Consider the following 18599-nt stretch of genomic DNA (forward strand, 5'->3'; position numbering starts at 1 on the left):
CGGGTGGGGGGGTTGTGGGCTTGTCCCTGCAGCTCCCTGGGGCTTCTGCACTGTGGCTGCTGGGTGGTTCTCATGGGGTTCTTCTCTGCTCTTCTCTATGGAGTGGGTGCGGTAGTCCCTGATGTGGTCCTCCAGGGGTTCCTGTGCTCTGGGGCGTCTTTGGATGTCTGTGGCTCCGATCACCTCCATGTCGAACTCGGGTCCTAAGGGGCAGGTCTGTGGCTTCTCACACCCGCTATTGAGTATTCTTATGGAGAAACCTTATATACAGAAGCACACTCATACATACACCCACAGGTGTTTGGATTCTGATGTTTACAGATATACAGGTCCTTCTCAAAATATTAGCATATTGTGATAAAGTTCATTATTTTCCATAATGTCATGATGAAAATTTAACATTCATATATTTTAGATTCATTGCACACTAACTGAAATATTTCAGGTCTTTTATTGTCTTAATACGGATGATTTTGGCATACAGCTCATGAAAACCCAAAATTCCTATCTCACAAAATTAGCATATCATTAAAAGGGTCTCTAAACGAGCTATGAACCTAATCATCTGAATCAACGAGTTAACTCTAAACACCTGCAAATGATTCCTGAGGCCTTTAAAACTCCCAGCCTGGTTCATCACTCAAAACCCCAATCATGGGTAAGACTGCCGACCTGACTGCTGTCCAGAAGGCCACTATTGACACCCTCAAGCAAGAGGGTAAGACACAGAAAGACATTTCTGAACGAATAGGCTGTTCCCAGAGTGCTGTATCAAGGCACCTCAGTGGGAAGTCTGTGGGAAGGAAAAAGTGTGGCAGAAAACGCTGCACAACGAGAAGAGGTGACCGGACCCTGAGGACGATTGTGGAGAAGGGCCGATTCCAGACCTTGGGGGACCTGCGGAAGCAGTGGACTGAGTCTGGAGTAGAAACATCCAGAGCCACCGTGCACAGGCGTGTGCAGGAAATGGGCTACAGGTGCCGCATTCCCCAGGTCAAGCCACTTTTGAACCAGAAACAGCGGCAGAAGCGCCTGACCTGGGCTACAGAGAAGTAGCACTGGACTGTTGCTCAGTGGTCCAAAGTACTTTTTTCGGATGAAAGCAAATTCTGCATGTCATTCGGAAATCAAGGGGCCAGAGTCTGGAGGAAAACTGGGGAGAAGGAAATGCCAAAATGCCAGAAGTCCAGTGTCAAGTAGCCACGGTCAGTGATGGTCTGGGGTGCCGTGTCAGCTGCTGGTGTTGGTCCACTGTGTTTTATCAAGGGCAGGGTCAATGCAGCTAGCTATCAGGAGATTTTGGAGCACTTCATGCTTCCATCTGCTGAAAAGCTTTATGGAGATGAAGATTTCATTTTTCAGCACGACCTGGCACCTGTTCACAGAGCCAAAACCACTGGTAAATGGTTTACTGACCATGGTATCACTGTGCTCAATTGGCCTGCCAACTCTCCTGACCTGAACCCCATAGAGAATCTGTGGGATATTGTGAAGAGAACGTTGAGACTCAAGACCCAACACTCTGGATGAGCTAAAGGCCGCCCGCTATCGAAGCATCCTGGGCCTCCATAAGACCTCAGCAGTGCCACAGGCTGATTGCCTCCATGCCACGCCGCATTGAAGCAGTCATTTCTGCAAAAGGATTCCCGACCAAGTATTGAGTGCATAACTGTACATGATTATTTGAAGGTTGACGTTTTTTGTATTAAAAACACTTTTCTTTTATTGGTCGGATGAAATATGCTAATTTTGTGAGATAGGAATTTTGGGTTTTCATGAGCTGTATGCCAAAATCATCCGTATTAAGACAATAAAAGACCTGAAATATTTCAGTTAGTGTGCAATAAATCTAAAATATATTAATGTTAAATTTTCATCATTACATTATGGAAAATAATGAACTTTATCACAATATGCTAATATTTTGAGAAGGACCTGTACTCTATATTGAGCTGCGGTTGCCACTAAATACATCTTGCATTCAATAGTACCTTGTACTTTTGAGTAGTGTTGTAATATATGTGTTTTTATCCTCTAGGGTGTTATCTTGTATTCTCTTTCTCTGGAGTCATAATATACAAATAGAAGGGGAACAGATTATTTCAGGGGAACAGAATTTTGCACAAGTTCTTTAATCAATGCAGGGTTTGAGTGCAGCCATTGCCAGTATCTGGCTCTGCTAAAATACCCTAAATGGTGAACTAACAAAATATAAAATATGTATTTATTTTAACCAGTAAAATTAGAAAACCACAGCCTTTTTTTATTTGTGGAATTGTTTATTCATTCATTCATTAATGAATGAATGGAATTGTCATTTTTCTAATTTAATTTTAAAACAAAAAAACTAAAAAAATACCTCATTATTTATTTTTTCTTGTATTATTTTGAAACGGAAAAACCAAAGAACGAATCATACACGGATTTTTTAAAGCAAAAATAAAGCCATCGCTGTTTTATTCTTTAATTCATACAAATCAGAAAACCAAACTGACACCCTTTTCAGAATTTTATTTCACTTCTAAAACTGAAATGATGAATGAATGCAAAAGTACATGGACCAGTCGCAGGGCGTTTTATAAATGTTTGATTTTTGATGTTAGAATAAAATCAAGAATATAAAAAACATTGATGAATTGTATTTTTCAAATCACACGTGAAAATGAATAATGAAATTAGTCATTTTAAAATTTGATTCTCAATTAATAAACAATTGAAGTAATGATACATGAATTGATATGAATCAGTTTATGGTTGGTTCTTTGGTTTCCGGTTTCAAAGCAAAATGGCAGAAAGAAAATAACTATGTTGTTTTTTTGTATTTGTGTTTTTAAAACTAAATGTAAAAATGTAATATCGAACTAATTAAAAATCCACATTGTTTGATCTCAATCCAAAGCAAAATATACAGCAGTTTTTTTATTTATTTATAGCGATACTGGTGTTCTGACGATCTGTGCGACCTTGCCAAATTTTCCTACCGTAATGCGTCTAGATCGCTAAATCTATCAGTCCCATTGAAAACTGTTATCATCATGTTTACACACCAAAAACCATAACGGTTAGTGCTGATGGTAAATATAATCATCAGAAAACATTCTTAATGTGACGGGATTGAAGTGGCAGTTTAGCAGTTATGCGTAGCATTGGAACAATTTATCTGAAGGACAAAAACTTCTAAAACCACTAGAATATCCTACCTGTTTAATATATAAAGCTATATAGCACACGTTTATGCACTAAAAACCTTCATCACACTGCCCTACCTTTATAAAATACAGAGGTAGCACATGCTTATTCAAGAAATTCCTTCATCAGCTTTTATAGAATTCATTCATTCTTTCATTCATTCATCTTCTATACCGCTTATTCCATAGTGGGTCACGGGGGGCTGGTGCCTATCTCAAGCAGTCTACGGGCGAGAGGCGGGCTACAGCCTGGACAGGTCGCCAATCCATCGCAGGGCAACACAGGGACATACATGACAAACAACCATGCACACACCCATTTACACCTAAGGGCAATTTAGAGAAACCAATTAACCAGTCTTGTTTTTGGATTGGCTTTTATTGCAAATAAATTTAATTGGCATCTAAAAATACAGGTGACCCCTGCAAACACTTTGAGCATAAATAAGTTGTGTGACAGTCTTTATTAAATCTAGCACAGTCAAAACGTACCCATCGACCCCACAGGTCACACTGCACCTGAAATGATAAAGTGACAGATACAGAATAATCAATACTCAAAAATATTGAAATGTAGTATAATTATAAGTGCAAAATAGCCTGAAAAAAAGACCATGTTTGTCGTGATTCACATGGTTGATGCTAAAGAAGGGAAGTCATTTGTGGTTTATAGTAAAATAACGATAGACGTCAAACTAAAGTAATTCATAAATATGCTACAAGCTCATTGTCATGTAAACTTAAACCAAGAAGTAATACAAAACCTTGAGAAAAATAAAACATAAAGTACCGTAACCTTTGACGAAACGAAACTATCACAGGTAAGATGTCTCAATAAGAGGGCTTTCAGGTAAGTGATCTGTGACGTATCATGGGTGTGTGCATGCGTATTGCCACAAGGTACGATGGAAGGGTAGCACAGAATCTGAACACCGGAAATAACGGATATCACCAAAGAAGAAGAGCTTTGCCTGGAAAACTGTAGACAATAAGTCTGTAATTCCCCTAGATACTGGCTACACTCGAATCCTGCATTGATTCCAGAACTCTTGCGAAATTCTGTTCCCCTGAAATAATCTGTCTCTTCCTATTATTATATTGTGTCTCCAGGAGGCGCTCTTGGTTCACATGGACTGTGTGTTTGCCCCAGAAGATTCAACATCGGTGCTGTGTGACCAGGGCAACAGATTATTTCAGGGGAACAGAATTTTGTGAAACAGGTTCTGTAATCAATGCTGGGTTTGAGTACAGCCATCACCAGTATCTGGCCCCGCCAAAAGGTCCTAAATAGTGAACTGAAAAAATATAATGTCTTTCTTTTAACCATTAAAATTAGAAAAACACACCCTTTTTTATTTATTTTTGGAATTGTTTTTTTTCTAATTTAATTTTAAAACTAAAAAATGCCTGATCATTTGTGTTTTCTCATATCATTTTAAACTTGTAAAACCAAAGAATGAACCATACACGGATTGAAATGGATTACTCTCTCGAAAAATGCTTTGTTCACTCAAGTTCAATAGATGGCTGCAAACAACATGACTAATAAAAGACAAAATTTTTTTGTTGTATCTAAGGTGTTATATTTTATGTTGTATTTTAAGACTTTGTCTGCATCTTTCTTGAAAGGTCTCGCATGAGTGAAAATTTCACCCTAAAACAATTTAAATACTAAAAATGTATCGCCCGTGGTCACGGGCTGCACATCATTCCGTGGACCGCACATGGCCTGCAGGCCATGCTTTGGATACCCCTGCTAAACAGGCTTTAAGGCATTTATTTGTTAGAATTTTTAAAGAATTAAACAAGGCATCTAATTTTACTTTTTTGATGTCCTCTTTGCTTGGCTTTCATCATAATCCATGCTGAGTTGATTTTATTTAGAAGATGCTGGACTTTTATTCATGAAAAAGATCCTAATCAACATATTCATTAATGCTTAAAAAAGACATGGCAATCAAAAGTATATGGTCTCACAACTCCCCTCTTTCTGCTTGCAGAGTGACATCAGAACCCCTGAGCCTTATTTTATAAATTTTGGCTGGGCTGTGGTCCAGATAATTATGCACGCACACAGTTAGAATTTCAAATTAACCTAGCATGCATGTTTTTTTAGACTGTAGATTAAGACTGGAGAACCCAAAATAAATGTGCCAACTCCACGCAGGAGTTGAGTGTTATTTCATAAGTAAATCAATGTTTGTAAATCAGGAAATACTTTCCTCTTGAAGCATGTTCATATGCCAGAAGAATTGGTGCATGAACATGCACACACAGTTGCACTTAGCCATTTCATTCACTGGCGAGAGTGTTGCAGCTCCCCATTTTGATGTTTTAAGAACTCCTATTCAACATTCTACTGGAAAAAACATATTTTTTCAGCATTGTATGGGATTGGAGACTTTCCATGTTGTTTGTAGGTCTAAGTTAATATGTCAATTTGATTTGTTGGTGTGTCATTCTAATAAAAATACATAGCGGACAATTGTTTAAATGCGGAATACTCTGTACAATTCTATAATTCTGAATAATGATATAATTTCCCCTGTATTTGAAAAAGGTTTTTTGTATCATAAGTAGAAAAAAGCGAAAGGTAACCTTAAATCAAACAACTACAAGCACAGATTGGACATAAGGCTAAAGGGTTGAAAATCATTCTAGAATTTTATTAGATAAAGAACAGCCTTCTTCCTGAAAAAATCATAGCTCACTATTGTCTCATCATCTTATGACCTGGTCATTGGCGGTCAGCAGGCAGTGTCTACAACTGGGTGGCAGGAAGGGTCTGTGAACAGCTGGATCAGTTACAGCAGGCATCACATCCGCCTGCATACAAGCACCTAAGAGAGTCGTTAACTTTTGACACTCATGAGGTACAAAAGGCACACAGCGAGTGCTTACTTCTACCATGCATGCAGTGTTTAATTGGAGATTGTTTTTGCCCACAGCTCAAACTAATCTGGAAACGGATGAGGTTGTTCCCAGGCTGGTGTCCAGGCAGGAGATGTACCTTTCCGAGGATCCTGTCTACAGGTTACGACAACGTCATCAGTGGCCCTTGGATTTCTCGAGTAAAGAACATTCTGAGGCAGAGAACATTATTGTGTCGCTGTCGGCTTTTGGAAGGAGTCTGTATCTTAATTTAACACAAGACCTTAAAATTCTTTCAAGAGACTTTGTTGTAGAGGAGAGGCTCAGGAACCAAAGTGTAGTAGTCAGACACTTATCCATGAAGCAGCTTTGTTTTTACTCTGGCTTTATCATCAACCATACAGACTCTCTGGCATCCCTGAGCACCTGTGGCGGTTTGGTAAATCTATCTTTTGTTTTTAGACAGCTGATAAGATATCATGATGTTCAAATTTAGCAACTGAGCTTCGTTTAATTCCATCATAAATCAGATGAAGTGGTCTGGAGAGAATATCAAGCTAACCTGCATGGTGTATATATAGATATATTTTTAAAGTTAAATCCTAAATTATTCATACCTCTGTCCGATTTGGGTTTGAAGTAATCTTTTAATTTCACTAACACTCTTCTGTATGGAAGTAATATTAGCATTTCGAGCGGCCCGGCCAGAGACCCGACTTGAATCTAACAGATAGACTTTGAAGGGAGATACAGGGATTGGACAATGAAACTGAAACACCTGGTTTTAGACCACAGTAACTTATTAGTGTGGTGTAGGGCCTCCTCTTGCGGCCAATACAGCGTCAATTCGTCTTGGGAATGACATATACAAGTCCTGCACAGTGGTCAAAGGGATTTTAAGCCATTCTTCTTGCAGGATAGTGGCCAGGTCACTACGTGATACTGGTGGAGGAAAACATTTCCTGACTCGCTCCTCCAAAACACCCCAAAGTGGCTCAATAATATTTAGATCTGGTGACTGTGCAGGCCATGGGAGATGTTCAACTTCACTTTCATGTTCATCAAACCAATCTTTCACCAGTCTTGCTGTGTGTATTGGTGCATTGTCATCCTGATACACGGCACCGCCTTCAGGATACAATGTTTGAACCATTGGATGCACATGGTCCTCAAGAATGGTTCGGTAGTCCTTGGCAGTGACACGCCCATTTAGCACAAGTATTGGGCCAAGGGAATGCCATGATATGGCAGCCCAAACCATCACTGATCCACCCCCATGCTTCACTGTGGGCATGCAACAATCTGGGTGGTACGGTTCTTTGGGGCTTCTCCACACCGTAACTCTCCCGGATGTGGGGAAAACAGTAAAGGTGGACTCATCAGAGAACAATACATGTTTCACATTGTCCACAGCCCAAGATTTGCGCTCCTTGCACCATTGAAACCGACGTTTGGCATTGGCATGAATGACCAAAGGTTTGGCTATAGCAGCCCGGCCGTGTATATTGACCCTGTGGAGCTCCCGACGGACAGTTCTGGTGGAGACAGGAGAGTTGAGGTGCACATTTAATTCTGCCGTGATTTGGGCATCTGTGGTTTTATGTTTTTTGGATACAATCCAGGTTAGCACCCGAACATCCCTTTCAGACAGCTTCCTCTTGCGTCCACAGTTAATCCTGTTGGATGTGGTTCATCCTTCTTGGTGGTATGCTGACATTACCATGGATACCGTGGCTCTTGATACATTACAAAGACTTGCTGTCTTGGTCACAGATGCGCCAGCAAGACGTGCACCAACAATTTGTCCTCTTTTGAACTCTGGTATGTCACCCATAATGTTGTGTGCATTTCAATATTTTGAGCAAAACTGTGCTCTTACCCTGCTAATTGAACCTTCACACTCTGCTCTTACTGGTGCAATGTGCAATCAATGAAGACTGGCTACCAGACTGGTCCAATTTAGCCATGAAACCTCCCACACTAAAATGACAGGTGTTTCAATTTCATTGTCCAATCCCTGTATATTAGGGTGAAGGCAAAGAGACCTTTCGACCTCAAAGACTTGGAGCTCATCACCAAAACTAAATCTTCAAAATACCAGTGAAAACATAAAAGATGCTGGTCTAAAAAGACTTTAACTGCTGCAATGCCAAGAAAGATTATTATATTGATTAAGGAGTAGGGTCTAAATGTTTTTTAAGATGCCAATCTTAAATAAAATATAAATAAAAGGTATTACGAATACTTCTATGATGTTTTACTGTCTTTTGAGAGAGCTCTTTCTCATTTCCTATAAGAAGCAATATATGATTAAAATCTAAATCTCTGGGTATGAATAATTTTAGGATTAACTTGATCTAAATCTAACCAAGTGAACAAGACCATAAAGAGGGCTCCATCATGTCTTTGTATATTTAACAAAGGTGGAGTCAATATGGAAAAGCTGCATTCGCTGCCCTTAAACATCAGGTTTGTGTTAACACACAAGACAGATATCAGTAATGAGCTTAGAGAACCCCATTTTGTTGCCTGTCAATGTAGAGGGGTTGGTGATATCTAGATTGATTCATTTAATGTCATTGCCGATTTAAGGTTATCATTTGAAGTCCAGTCCTTCTACAGTGAGAAACGATTATTCACTAGCAGATAACATGTAAGACAATTGCAAGTCTTCGTAGGATTGGATGTCACAGCAAATGTTGGTGTGTGTGCTGTGTTTGTAATGTTATGTTCACACCAGCCAGAGACAGAGTAGGTAAATAACTGAAATCTGCATTTGAACTCAGTGTTCATCAGCTGAATAAAACTGTAAGACTTTTCTATAATATATAATCTTAAAAAGTTTAAATCAACACAGAAATGTCTGTCTAGTTATTTTGTGTTAGGCAATCCCATTTTCTCGACCCCCTGCTGGCAAATGCAAAAAAGACTTTCTGTCTTTGGACGTCGCAGGATTGTTGAAATGTACAAGCAAGGCCTTTTTCAACAATCTCTGGTGCCGCAATGGGGGTGCACATGTTTGCCTCAATGAATATGCAGTATGGGGCGTTTCAGTGCAAAATTGTCAAATTCTGAGAAGAGTGGATGCCAATATGTTTATATAACACCTGCAGGGTTATTGACTCACTAAAACTGCAAGTAACTGCCTTCATTATTAGTCTGTCATTCTTGTGTGTCCCAAAGGCAGCTGCCGTTTGCAACAGCACCGCGCAAATTTACATAGGCGATGAAAACACCCGTTTATCATTATTGGGATTATTTGTGATATAATAATAGCCTCTAGCATGGTTAGACACATACAATAATATCTGACATTTCCTGGGCTATATTTGATCTCAGTTCAGTGATGTGCGGTGAGGTCCATGACTGGAGAAGCCCTGAATAGTTGTTTTGTTCAACAATGCGACAGCAAGAATAACAAAAGAGTATATAATATAAGGTCAAATTTGATTATGTAAAATTATTTGTTATTTTGGCGGAACGCGCAGTACCACTGATCCTGTGGCTCCTGGATGGGGTGCAGAAGGAACAGTGACCCAATCCAGAGGATGCGAGATCAGTGGAAGTGGAGGAAAACCACAAAGGAGCATCTTCAGCCATGGACTGTGAGGGAGGTCGTCCACTCCTAACGGCGGATACTCCCGTGGGCTCAGTGAGAACCACAGCTGGCCTGGCACTGCGTGTTTTCGGGTGTAGCGAACAGATGCCCTCTGGTCTGGTGGTTTGAAACAAGCAGGGGTTGTTGCGTTGCATCATTATAAATGAACCAGCTGCTGATGTTTTTCCTTCTGTTGTGTTCTGCTCCTGCTTTTCTGGATTGTTACAGTTTGCTAAGCAGTATTGTCACTGTTCACAGCAGCAGGTTTGTCATCTCAGCCTCCGCCCTGAGGAGATTATTTAGACTTCCTGTTCAGGTGCGCCGGGCGCCTCTGAGTGTTAAATATGCATGCCGAAGGTGGTTAGGGTTTCTATGGGAATAGGCACAGCCCTTTAAGGTTTGGGCTTCACTGGTTCCTAAAGGCTGAAGAAAATAACGCTATTTGTGAACCATTTGTCTCAACATCATTTATACTCAGTGACACTGGGGTGAGCCCCACTCAGCAGGTAGCAGAGGAATACACATACTGGTCAAGATGCATAAATAGAGACTGCAAAGGACAACTTTTAAAGAAGGAACAGGAGGATGGAGGGTTCTGGGCTAAAGTTCTCACTGTTTCAAAACCCTAAAACGCCACTTAAGTACGCACCAACATTACCCTGTGACAAAACTGAATACGTTTGCCTGAATTCACGTACAAGGTGACTCAAACGTAAAATATGAATACTTCTTATTTTTCCCTATGTTATTCTCCATTTAGTAAACTCTACAATTATTCCTTACTTGGTCACTGAGAGGCTGGTGCCTACCTCAAGAGACAGGGTACACCCATGACAAGAGGCAACTCCATCATAGAGCAACACAGAACCATAGAAGACTGACAATCATACAAACATATATGGACACCTAAGGGCAACTTAAAATGTCCAATACACCTAACATGTTTGTCTTTGAAGAATGGTAGGAAGCCAGAGGAAACCAGAGGAAAACATAAAAACTCCACACATAAAGGCCTTCACTGGTATCCAAACCCAGGACCTGCTAACAACTGTTCCACTCCAGCCTTTCTATGTACAAATCATGTACAAATATTGCTTTAGTAAAAGACAGATACAAGCAGCTGCAGCTAAAGCTCAAGGGCTTTTTTTTTTACTCTAGAAGCATCTGCTCATCATAGACCTTTCATTTGATGCATATTTTTGCACAGACTGGGCTTATTCAGATTGGGAAGGACAGCCTGTTCATCCAGCCTGTGGATGATCATGATCCATCACAGTCATTCTCCGGAATTAAGCACCAACTGCTTCGACACCATTGTTTCCCGAAGAACAATCCTGGTCAGTGTGCTGGCCAGCCCATCCACTGTGAGACTGTAGAAGGTAAGAGACACTCTGATATACTATTATCTGATATGTATAATGAAACATCTTAATACCAAATTATATAATACCATTTATTGGTAATAATGAAACAATAATTAATCAAACCAATAAACAGCTTTTAAGGGAAGCCATCAAGAAGTGTTCTACATACCAGAGCATTCTGAACTGGGCCCAAAATCTAAGACATCATTAAATTTTAGCTTTTCATATTAAACTGCCTAGAAGCATCTTCAGCACCTGTCACACTGTCTGGCTTAGAATGAAATTGTTGCAGTTTTTGTTGCTGGTTTGTTGCCTGATTTATTTTCCTTTAAAAGTAAGAAATGTTTCACTGAAATCTTCTAGAAGGTTATTTCATGCTTGTTATTAGGTTCATCATCTTCATTGGGATGTATCAAACCAGCCTTTCCCATGGTTACTGACAAAGACCCCAAATGGTGTGATTGATTATGGCTCACTTCATCTGATTTCACACACACAACATTGCCAAATATATTTCCTTATCCATCCAAATCATTGTAGTTAGATATTTCAATCACTTGCATACCCACAGATGTATTAAATAAAGCCCCAAGGCATGCAAACATCTTCCTCTGAAATTTGTGAAACAATGGGTCAAACTCAGGATCTTGTTGTTACATTGATATGCCACCTTGGCAATAAGCTCAGTCTGTCAGAATGGCTCTTTGAGCAGAACCCAAACGCAGCCCGGCTGGCAGGAGCAGCACAGTGAATAGAAAAGATTTAATAAATGCACTACCTGGCCAAAAAAAAGGCGCCACCTGGATTTAGCTAAGCAAATAGGTACGATCCTCCCATTGGATAATTACTGCATGGTTGATTTTGTTTCATCTGGCAACAAGTTATTTAACACCAACTGGTACAATGAGTTGCTTCTCATTTCTTAAACAACCATGTCGAAAGACACATCTCGTGGTCGTGGAAAAGATGTCAGTCTGCGTCAGAAGGGTCAAATCATTAGCATGCATCAAGCAGAGAAAACATCTAAGGAGATTGCAAAAACTACCAAAACTGGGTTAAGAACTGTCTAACACATTATTAAAAACTGGAAGGATAGTGGGGATCCATCGTCTTCGAGGAAGAAATGTGGCCGGAAAAAAATCCTGAATGATTGTGATCGGCGATCACTTAAACTTTTGGTGAAATCAAATCAAAGAAACACAACAGTAGAACTCCGGGCTATGTTTAATAGTGAAGTAAGAGCCTTTCCACACACACAATGCAAAGGGAACTCAAGGGATTGGGACTGAACAGCTGTGTAGCCTTAAGAAAACCACTAATCAGTGAGGCTAACCAGAACAAAATAGCTTCAATTTGCTAAGGAGCATAAAGATTGGAGTCTGGAGCAATGGAAGAAGGTCATAGGGTCTGATGAGTCCAGATTTACCCTGTTCCAGAGTGATGGGCGCATCAGGGTAAGAAGAGAGGCAGGTGAAGTGATGCACCCATCATGCCTAGTGTCTACTGTACCAGCCTGTGGGATCAGTGCTATGATCTGGGGTTGCTGCAGTTGGTCAGGTCTGGGATCAGCAACAGTATGTGTTCAAAGACTGAGGTCAGCTGACTACTTGAATATACTGAATGACCAGGTTATTCCATCAATGGATTTTTTTTTTCCCCTGATGGAACGGGCATATTCCAAGATGACAATGCCAAGATTCATCGGGCTCGAATTGTGAAAGAGTGGTTCAGGGAGCATGAGACATCATTCTCTCACATGGATTGGCCACCACAGAGTCCAGACCTTAACCCCATTGAGAATCCTTGGGATGTGCTGGAGAAAGCTTTGCGCAGCGGTCAGACTCAACCATCATCAATGCAAGATCTTGGTGAAAAATTAATGCGACACTGGGTAGAAATAAATCTTGTGAATTGGAGGAGCTTATGGAAACAATGCCACGGCGAATGCACGCCATAATCAAAGCTAAAAGCGGTCCAATGAAATAATAGAGTGTGTAACCTTTTTTTTGGTGGCGACTTTTTGGGGTACACCTTGGACGGGTTGCCAGTCCATCGCAGGGCAAAACACAAATGGGCAGGCAGTGTATATAACAAAAACTAGCAAAGCAGGAATGAGGAGAACGATGCATGTACCAAAAACAAAAAATCAGGCATGGACATGGGCATACTAGGGCATAAATGGAAACAGGAATCTCCAGCAGAGAGCAATGAGAAATGATAAGTACAGGTCCTTCTCAAAATATTAGCATATTGTGATAAAGTTCATTATTTTCCATAATGTCATGATGAAAATTTAACATTCATATATTTTAGAGTCATTGCACACTAAGTGAAGTATTTCAGGTCTTTTATTGTCTTAATACGGATGATTTTGGCATACAGCTCATGAAAACCCAAAATTCCTATCTCACAAAATTAGCATATTTCATCCGACCAATAAAAGAAAAGTGTTTTTAATACAAAAAACGTCAACCTTCAAATAATCATGTACAGTTATGCACTCAATACTTGGTCGGGAATCCTTTTGCAGAAATAACTGCTTCAATGCGGCGTGGCATGGAGGCAATCAGCCTGTGGCACTGCTGAGGTCTTATGGAGGCGCAGGATGCTTCGATACCGGCCTTTAGCTCATCCAGAGTGCTGGGTCTTGAGTCTCTCAACGTTCTCTTCACAATATCCCACAGATTCTCTATGGGGTTCAGGTCAGGAGAGTTGGCAGGTCAATTGAGCACAGTGATACCATGGTCAGTAAACCATTTACCAGTGGTTTTGGCACTGTGAGCAGGTGCCAGGTTGTGCTGAAAAATGAAATCTTCATCTCCATAAAGCTTTTCAGCAGATGGAAGCATGAAGTGCTCCAAAATCTCCTGATAGCTAGCTGCATTGACCCTGCCCTTGATAAAACACAGTGGACCAACACCAGCAACTGACACGGCACCCCAGACCATCACTGACTGTGGGTACTTGACACTGGACTTCTGGCATTTTCGCATTTCCTTCTCCCCAGTCTTCCTCCAGACTCTGGCACCTTGATTTCCAAATGACATGCAGAATTTGCTTTCATCTGAAAAAGTACTTTGGACCACTGAGCAACAGTCCAGTGCTGCTTCTCTGTAGCCCAGGTCAGGCGCTTCTGCTGCTGTTTCTGATTCAAAAGTGGCTTGACCTGGGGAATGCGGCACCTGTAGCCCATTTCCTGCACACGCCTGTGCACAGTGGCTCTGGATGTTTCTACTCCAGACTCAGTCAACTGCTTCCGCAGGTCCCCCAAGGTCTGGAATCGGCCCTACTCCACAATCTTCCTCAGGGTCCGGTCACCTCTTCTCGTTGTGCAGCGTTTTCTGCCACACTTTTTCCTTCCCACAGACTTCCCACTGAGGTGCCTTGATACAGCACTCTGGGAACAGCCTATTCGTTCAGAGATTTCTTTCTGTGTCTTACCCTCTTGCTTGAGGGTGTCAATAGTGGCCTTCTGGACAGCAGTCAGGTCGGCAGTCTTACCCATGATTGGGGTTTTGAGTGATGAACCAGGCTGGGAGTTTTAAAGGTCTCAGGAATCTTTTGCAGGTGTTTAGAGTTAACTCGTTGATTCAGATGATTAGGTTCATAGCTCGTTTAGAGACCCTTTTAATGATATGCTAATTTTGTGAGATAGGAATTTTGGGTTTTCATGAGCTGTATGCCAAAATCATCCGTATTATGACAAAAAAAGACCTGAAATATTTCATTTAGTGTGCAATGAATCTAAAATATATGAATGTTAAATTTTCATCATTACATTATGGAAAATAATGAACTTTATCACAATATGCTAATATTTTGAGAAGGACCTGTATATGCATTGCATCCTGAAAGTATTCACAGCGCTGCATTTTTTCCTATATTTAGTTATGTTACAGCCTTACTCCAAACTAATCCATTTCCTCAAAATTCTACACACAATACCCGATTATGACAATGTGGTTTTTTTGGATTGTTGCAAAGATATTAAAAATAGAAAACAAAAAAATAGATTTACGTAACAATTCGTAGCAGTTGCTTAATACTTTGTTGATCCACCTTTGGTAACAATTACAGCCCTCAAGTCTTTTTAAGTATGATGCCACAAGCTTGGCACACCTGTCTTTGGGCAGTTTTGTCCATTGTTCTTTGTGGTACATCTCAATCTCCATCATTTTGAAAAGGAGACTTCTGTTCACAGCCATTTTCAGATTTCTCTAGAGATGTTCCGTCAGATTCAAGTCTGGACTCTGGCTTGCCCACTCCAGGACAATCACAGGGTGGTTCTGAAGCAACTCCTTTGAGATCTTGGCTGTGGGTTTTGGGCCTTTGTCCTGCTGAAAAATGAACTGTCACCCCAGTCTGAGGTCAAGAGTGCTCTGGAGCAGGTTTTCATCCAGAATGTCTCTGTAGATTGCTGGATTCATCTTTTCCTCTATCCTGACTAGTCTGCCAGTTCCTGCTGCTGGAAAACATTGCCATAGCTTGATGTTACCCCCACTGCGTTTCACTGTAGGGATGATATTGGACTGGTGGAGAGTGGTGCCTGGTTTCCCCCAAACCTGGTGCCTGGTATTCACACCAAAGAGTTAAATCTTTGTCTCACCAGACCAGAGAATTTTGTTTCTTATGGTTTGACAGTCTTTCAGGCGCCTTTTAGCAAATTCCAGACAGGCTGCCCTGTTTCTCTTATTAGGGAGTGGCTTTTGTCTGGCCACTCTACCATACAGGCCTGTTTGGTGGAATGTTGCAGATGGTTGTCCTTCTGGAAGGTTCTACTCTCTCCACAGAGGAACGCTGAAGCTCTGACACAGTGACCATAGGGTTCTTGGTCACCTCCCTGACTTAGGCCCTTCTCTCCAGATCACTCAGTTATGACGGCCGCCCAGCTATTGGAAGAGTCCTGGAGGTTCCAAACTTCTTCCATTTACGAATGATGAAGGCCACTGTGCTCATTGAGACCTTCAAAGAAGCAAAAATATTTCAGTATCCTTCCCCAGATTTGTGCCTCAAACAGTCCTGTTTTGGCAGTCTACAGACAACTACTTTCAATATCATGCTTTTTAATCCTTCCTTTTCCTGTTTAAATCATTCAGATGTGGTCTGTATAAAGTGGAACAGCAATGCTTTGGTTTGATGTTTTTCAAACCAAGGAAAAACATCAGGCGTTCATTTCACTCCTTTTTTAAGCTTCCTTTTTGACCGTCTCGTTTTGCTGGGTCTCTGTAAATGCAAATGAGCCCCCCCCCCCCCCCCCCCCCCCCCTCCAGGCTGCGGTGCCTTCCACTCCACCCCGTTTGGCCTGTGATGGTAAATAATGGCTCCTGCCTTGCTGCTTTAGATCTCTGAACAAAACAAGATTCAGTTACTTTACTTGCCCTCGATAAATATCAACAAATGTCTAAAAAACAAGAAGTATATGCAAAATTATTGCTGCTATTCCTAATGCATGAAACCAACAGGGCTAAAACTAATCTTGTAGCTGTAAGCTATCAAATCCAACAAACAGCAATGGTTGATTAACTGGCTTTTGCTGTGCTGCAATCATCTAAATCAGGTGTGTTAAAGCAGGGAAATGTCAGGACCTCGCGAAGACTGACTATGAACACCCCTGCCCTAGTAGGCTACATTAAAAATGTAAATTCTTAAACAATAGCAGAGAAAAGTTAATGAATTTACAGTAGTAACAAAAGCTGTAATCCCATTACTAATGTTACTGACAATATTTTTACACAGATTGCAAAACTGTTCGTTTAATATTGTTATTCAAATAACAATTTATATTGTTATTCACACAATAAGGTGATGTCCTTAAGGAGCTAAAATCAAGCTCACAGCGATAACATTAGCAGGAGGCACGAAGCTGTGCTATCAAAACAACAGCAGTAAGTTATATCAACACCTCAGCAATCAAGCTTGCTGTCATTTTATCGTTATCTGCAGCTTATCTCTTTGCTCTGTCCGTCGCTTCTATAGACAGAAGGAACTGACCCCTCAGACAGACGAAGTCTTTCGGCTAATCCTCCTTCATACTGGCCGAGGTTGCAGAAACACTCCTCCCTGAAGTGCTTCGCGCAAATGAGAGGACTTTCCCCACTCATGTCGGCACGTTTCCATGAAAAATAAAATGTACCCTGACACTCCGAAGAGGTTCTGATCCGGGGGGACGGTGTAATGACCGGTGTGGATACACCTGACAACAGAACATTTAGATTTTTCCGCTTGCTGCTTCGGCATCTTTCAACTTGAACTACAAGAATACTGCAAGAAATAAAATGGCGGATTCGCTGGATTGGTTAGCCGGAAGTCCATGACCATCTTAAACAATTCCACAGAAAATACTGACGCAATAAAGAACGAAACGTAATGGAAAATGGAAAAATCTGAACAGACTGACCAAATATGACCCAAAAAGCATCTAAATATATCATCGCAGGTTCTGGAGTGACTAAATTAAAATTTTCAAGACTTTCAGAGACTCCCAATACACTGAAAATGTGTTTAAGAGCTAAAAAAGTGGATTTCACATGATATGTCCCCTTTTACTTCATACTTGGTGGTTGCGCGCTGACATGTACTGTCCATTGTGGCACTAGAGGCAATTCTACATTGAATTACTCGCTGTGCAAGATCCCCTCCAAGCATATCCACACAAAACAGAATAACTTACCAGAACTTAAATATACATTATACAAAAAATGGCAAATATATAACCTAAACACACTAAAGAAAATCTGATTGCAGTATTGCACTGAGAACAGAAAACACAAAATAAAACTACAACCTGGCCTTTCTTGTGTTCCTTGAAGAAAAAATATCAATGATGTCATTATAGGAGAACTTTTCCCCTATTGAGTAGTTGATACTGATAACAGTAAGGTCACTGAGTCATTCCTGAGACATAGTTGACCTCAGGTACGGCTTCCTCAACTTTAGTTTTGGAAAAACCCCTCACTGCTTGAGCCACAGTGACTGGCAGAGTATTTGCAATCCTGGGAGCAGTCCAAAATTTGGGGTAGACCTGATAGATCCTTATCATGCATAAATGTAATAAGCTCAAGGAGGCTCGTGTTTTTGGATGGCTTGTGCAAGAAATCAAGAACAGGGAAGTTCTCGATTTCCTGCACAAGCTGTCTACTGTCCATGTCAGAGTGCCCTTCAAAGTGCAGTGTCGTGCCAAGTGCCTTGCTCTGCCAGCTGCTCTTCTGCAAGACTTGGGAAATTTGTCCAAACACCAAATTTGTTTCCCATATTTTAGTATAGTTGTATACCTTTTATCCTTTGCTCATTTCTCCTCTTCTTCCTTTCTTTTTTTCCCGAAATGGGCACCTGATGGCACCTGCAAGGGACGCAATTTAAATTTATTTAAATTTTTTGTAAGTGCTCATGCCACCCCCTATGTGTCATGGAAAAAAAGTCCCCGGTCGGCTGCCTGGTTCGCCCATGCCAGAAAGGCACTATTGGCACTATTATATTATATAGGTGATGTTTGACTTTCTTAATGGTGTTTGACTTTCCTAATCATGTCCAGTCAACTGAATTTACCACATGTGGACTCAATTTACGATGTAGAACCGT

General features: G+C 40.8%; 1 protein-coding gene across 6 annotated transcripts in view; it reads left to right on the forward strand.

Annotated features, from left to right (window-relative positions):
• adamts17 (ADAM metallopeptidase with thrombospondin type 1 motif, 17) overlaps nucleotides 1-18599 on the forward strand; it is a 68567-nt gene that overhangs the window by 2444 nt on the left and 47524 nt on the right. For 5 of the 6 annotated variants that reach the window (XM_047362814.1, XM_047362816.1, XM_047362815.1 and 2 more), the window contains exons 2-3: nucleotides 6137-6498; nucleotides 10865-11036. In XM_047362814.1, coding sequence (XP_047218770.1) covers nucleotides 6137-6498; nucleotides 10865-11036 — 534 coding nt within the window. The remainder of the gene's footprint in view (nucleotides 1-6136; nucleotides 6499-10864; nucleotides 11037-18599) is intronic. The other variant, XM_047362819.1, reaches the window with a different exon arrangement.

This window comes from Girardinichthys multiradiatus, chromosome 4 (genome assembly GCF_021462225.1).
Source record: "Girardinichthys multiradiatus isolate DD_20200921_A chromosome 4, DD_fGirMul_XY1, whole genome shotgun sequence".
NCBI classification, from domain to species: Eukaryota; Metazoa; Chordata; class Actinopteri; order Cyprinodontiformes; family Goodeidae; genus Girardinichthys; species Girardinichthys multiradiatus.